Source organism: Protobothrops mucrosquamatus, unplaced genomic scaffold (assembly GCF_001527695.2).
Source record: "Protobothrops mucrosquamatus isolate PMUCROS unplaced genomic scaffold, P.Mucros_1.0 scaffold5249, whole genome shotgun sequence".
Classification (NCBI taxonomy): domain Eukaryota; kingdom Metazoa; phylum Chordata; class Lepidosauria; order Squamata; family Viperidae; genus Protobothrops; species Protobothrops mucrosquamatus.
The window spans coordinates 15275-19283 of record NW_015391116.1 but is presented as its reverse complement, the minus strand read 5'-3'; the positions used below and the strand labels follow the sequence as shown (position 1 = coordinate 19283).

The window sequence follows — 4009 nt, the reverse complement described above, 5'->3', positions numbered from 1 at the left end:
CAAAACAAGGTGGAACTAAGAGTAATAGACAGGTTTTCCTAGACATAATAACCGTATAAAGCAATGGATTAGAAATAGCTACATACCGATCATATGCCATGGAAGTTAGGAGATAACATTCAGCAGCCACGAAGAAGGCAAAAAACCACATTTGTGCTGCACATTCCCTTAAGGAAATGGTTTTGCTTTCTATTACAAAATCGATCAACATCTTTGGGGTGACCACAGAAGAATAGCAAAGATCCAGTAATGACAGGTTACTAAGGAAGAAGTACATGGGGGTGCGAAGCTGAGAGTCTATCTGGATTAACAGAAACATCCCAAAATTTCCCAGCAAGGTAATGAAATAAACTGTCAGGAAGAAAATGAAAAGCAGAATCTGTAATTCTGGAGACGCAGCAAATCCAACCAGGATGAATTCATACACCAGTGTGTGATTTGCTTTTGCCATGTGTGCTTTTTCTGCAAAGAAAAGTGGAAACTAAGTTTAGCTGCAAAATGTCACAAAACATTGACATGAAATGGAAGAAGATAAAAAAAAAGGACAGGCTGAATTTCCACATGCAATATCCCCAATTTCAGCTCTTACCTAAAAAAAAAAAAAGAAAGAAAGAAAGTTTGGGTAACAAGTGAAAATTGATTTTTTTTAAAAAAAAACCATATTACACACATCATGTGCAATTTCAACAAAAATATTACTAAATATGCCTCTTAACCTTTCCAAATTTTAGTAGTTCTATTGCATGTTAATCTTTCCCTTGTCCTGAAATCATACCCCATAAATGCCCTAAACTCTTTTCTGCTGAAATACTGCATTTTCCCCTCTGTCCACTTCAACTGTGAAATGATGTATTATTTAGATTTATTTTCTTCTTGTTCCTGACTGTAACCCTAATCACTCTTACCTGTGACTAAATTGTATTTTGCCGAGGGAGGATCCTTTTAAGCAGTCAGATCTGACAAAGACACGCATGGGGTCCAGGGAAGGATTCCTTGGGATGGGTTTCTGGGTCTTGCAGCACAGAAAGGCATCTTTATATTTGTCCTTCAGCCTTCCTCCTGGAGTTTGGGGAGTATACTGCCACCATCAGGTAGTAACCAATACTTTTTTTTTGTTCCAGTGGGTATAAAGATTACTTGCACTGAAAAAATGTATTTAATCTGAAGGTGCTTCAGTTTCTGCCTGCTAGTGCACATTTCTCATTGGCCGTCTTTGCAAAATAAACCTATGCCTTGGAATCTGCAGAAAAGCTCAGATCTCCAAGAGTCAGGACAGCTGTCCTTATGTGTTTGAGTGATTGACATATAGAAGGTGGGTTATAGTAAGAGATCCTGTACTGTTAGGAATCGCCCACTTGGGTAGTACGCTCTCCTTTGCTGGAGGGGAACTCTAAGATGATCTCCAGGAATCCCTCCAGCCCTTTTATTCTAAAATTTTGTAAGTAGTTCTATACACACCTTTCACACAGATTTCCTTAAACATTTTTTAAAAAAATTGTTTTCCATAAAATATTGAACAGACTTTTATTTTACAAAAGCATCTTGAAATGGAAATGGCACGCTCCTGCCTTCTTTCCTAAAGCAGATGCCTTGCAATTTGACCAACAGCTAAAGTGGCTCCTCTGTTACTCTGTTCAGCATTGTGCCAGTTTTTCTCCTTTAAAGCACGGGATGTGGTTAGTTATGGAGGTGAGATTGAGATGTAATTGGTGAATCTGTGTGAGAGACATCTTTGTCTACATGTTTCATCAATCTTATTCTGGCTTTAGTAAAGGGAATCTTACTTTGCCATTTGGGAAAAAAAAGTCTAGTCAAGTCTTTCTTTGTAACCAAAGCATTTCCCCCTGCATTTAGATTGGTTAGAGTGGAGAGTCATGTAGGGCACCAGAAAAGTAGATAAGGATCAGTCAAGGAGAATTTAGGTTTAGCTACTGGCTGTGCAATAGAAAATCTTGTTTGGGGTGGTCCATGCCTCCAAGCTGGGTACCCACTGGAGCTCCAGTTCTTGAAGGTCAGGAGGAAAGAGGTAGACTTGCACCAACCTAAAGTTTTTAATCAGTGTTATGCTAATCCCACTCCCTGAATGGGATTCGTTGAGAGCACCATTGGCAGAACAGTTGGCCAGGTGTCTCTGATTGTTTCTAGGGCAAAAAAAATTCTATTATGGAAAAAAAATCTCTATTTGAACACCAGGACAGCTAAGGAAAACTTAAGGTTACCTTAGTGTGGAGATCAATGGACTCTCCAGAGAAACTATGTACATGGGGACACAGCAGAAGAGTTTCACAAAACATGGATGGGCAACAGGTAGATACAAGCATCTTAACTGAAATTTGTGGGTACTTTCCCACCCCCACCTGTGTTCTCAAGTGAAAATCAAAAAGAGAATGAATGAATGAATCTCCAGAAACTTTCTCCCATCTTGACCAACTTGACCATAGGCATATGCATCTTACATATATCTTCTAATAGGGAATTATATATCTAAACAACAATTTGGGGTGGGCGGTAGCTGAGGACTACACTTGATCTGTGAACACCATGATAGAGGATACATTGAGTAAAAATCCATATATTCATGCAGTTTTCTTACACAAAACTGGTTTCCCATTGCCTTCTTCCAGGAAGCATTTTTTGACATTTCAGGCCAGCCAAGAGCCCAGAAATTCCTTGATGTATCCGATGTATCCCATCCAAAATGTAACTGTGGCTGACTTTGCTTAACTTCTGTGCCCAGACAAGATAAGCCAGATGCTGCCCCTTGCTGAACCTGTTACATTTCCTTTACTTTATGTTAAAATGAAACAAAATATGGCCAACATTTTTACTTGCCATTTATCTGTCAGCTTTCCATTGCATTCAATGGAAACTTTGGGAGGATTCTGGGGGCCATAAGGTCTCCAACTTTGCAAGAGACTCTGTCATCTTTGAAGGCAGACATTTCTTTCCCCTAGACCCATGGCTCCTAGGTGTGTGAAGGCTGTGATTCCCTGCCAGGATGAGTTCAACATTCTGTGCAGAACATTATGTAAAACTGTATGTGCGCATCCCTCAGGAGTGAAAAGAGTACAGTTAATTAATACAGGGGTGGTGGAATAAGAAAAGTGAAAAAAAAAAGATCTACAACAGAAATAATTAACGATCATAGAAGGTCAGAATTAATTTTATTGATTCCACAGTACTGTTTTGTAACTACTACAAAATAAAATTTTATTCCGCATGATCATTGTTATTAAAACCTTACCTGTTGTATTTTAAAAGCAAAAGATCTAAATTTTATTTATTTTATTTTATTATTAAACTTCTATGCCACCTATCTCACTGAGGCAATTCTAGACAGCTTACAAGTTAAAGGCAGTCATACAATTTAAATAATTATTTTTCTTTTTGGACAAAGATGAAACTCATCACTTAGGAGACTAGCTCAAGGTTCTTTTTCTTCTGATCATTCTCCCTATGGAATCTTGTACTTCCTTGTTCCTTATGCTATAGATCAGTGGGTTTAACATGGGGATCACCACTGCATAAAACACAGAAAACATCTTGCCTCGGTCTGGTAGAAAACTATGGCTAGGGCGCACATATATAAAGAAGAGGGTGACATAGAAGATGGAAACAGCAGTGAAATGGGTGGAACAGGTGGAGAAAGCCTTCCGCTGGCCCTCCACAGACCGGATCCTTAGGATGGCACAAAGAATATAGATGTAGGAGATAATAATAAAAACGCTGCTGAGGGTGCCATGAGTAAAGGACATGATAAAAAGCACCATTTTGTTGATTTGTGTCTCAGAGCAGGAGAGGGATATCACAGCAGGGATATCACAGAAGAAATGATTGATCTTGGATTTGCAGAAAGTTAATTGGAAGGTCATAACTGTATGTGTCATGGCATTTAATAGTCCACCAAAACAAGGTGGAACTAAGAGTAATAGACAGGTTTTCCTAGACATAATAACCGTATAAAGCAATGGATTAGAAATAGCTACATACCGATCATATGCCATGGAAG

The 4009-nt window shown here is 38.7% G+C and overlaps 2 protein-coding genes across 2 annotated transcripts in view; both read right to left on the bottom strand.

Moving 5' to 3' along the window:
* The window catches only part of LOC107299664 (olfactory receptor 1009-like), a 3870-nt gene extending 3419 nt beyond the window's left edge, over nucleotides 1-451 (bottom strand). Inside the window, exon 1 of the mRNA XM_015829017.1 lies at nucleotides 7-451. Coding sequence (XP_015684503.1) covers nucleotides 7-451 — 445 coding nt within the window. The remainder of the gene's footprint in view (nucleotides 1-6) is intronic.
* A 2968-nt stretch (nucleotides 452-3419) lies between these two features.
* LOC107299663 (olfactory receptor 1009-like) overlaps nucleotides 3420-4009 on the bottom strand; it is a 1873-nt gene continuing 1283 nt past the window's right edge. The window contains exon 2 of the mRNA XM_015829016.1: nucleotides 3420-3839. Coding sequence (XP_015684502.1) covers nucleotides 3420-3839 — 420 coding nt within the window. The remainder of the gene's footprint in view (nucleotides 3840-4009) is intronic.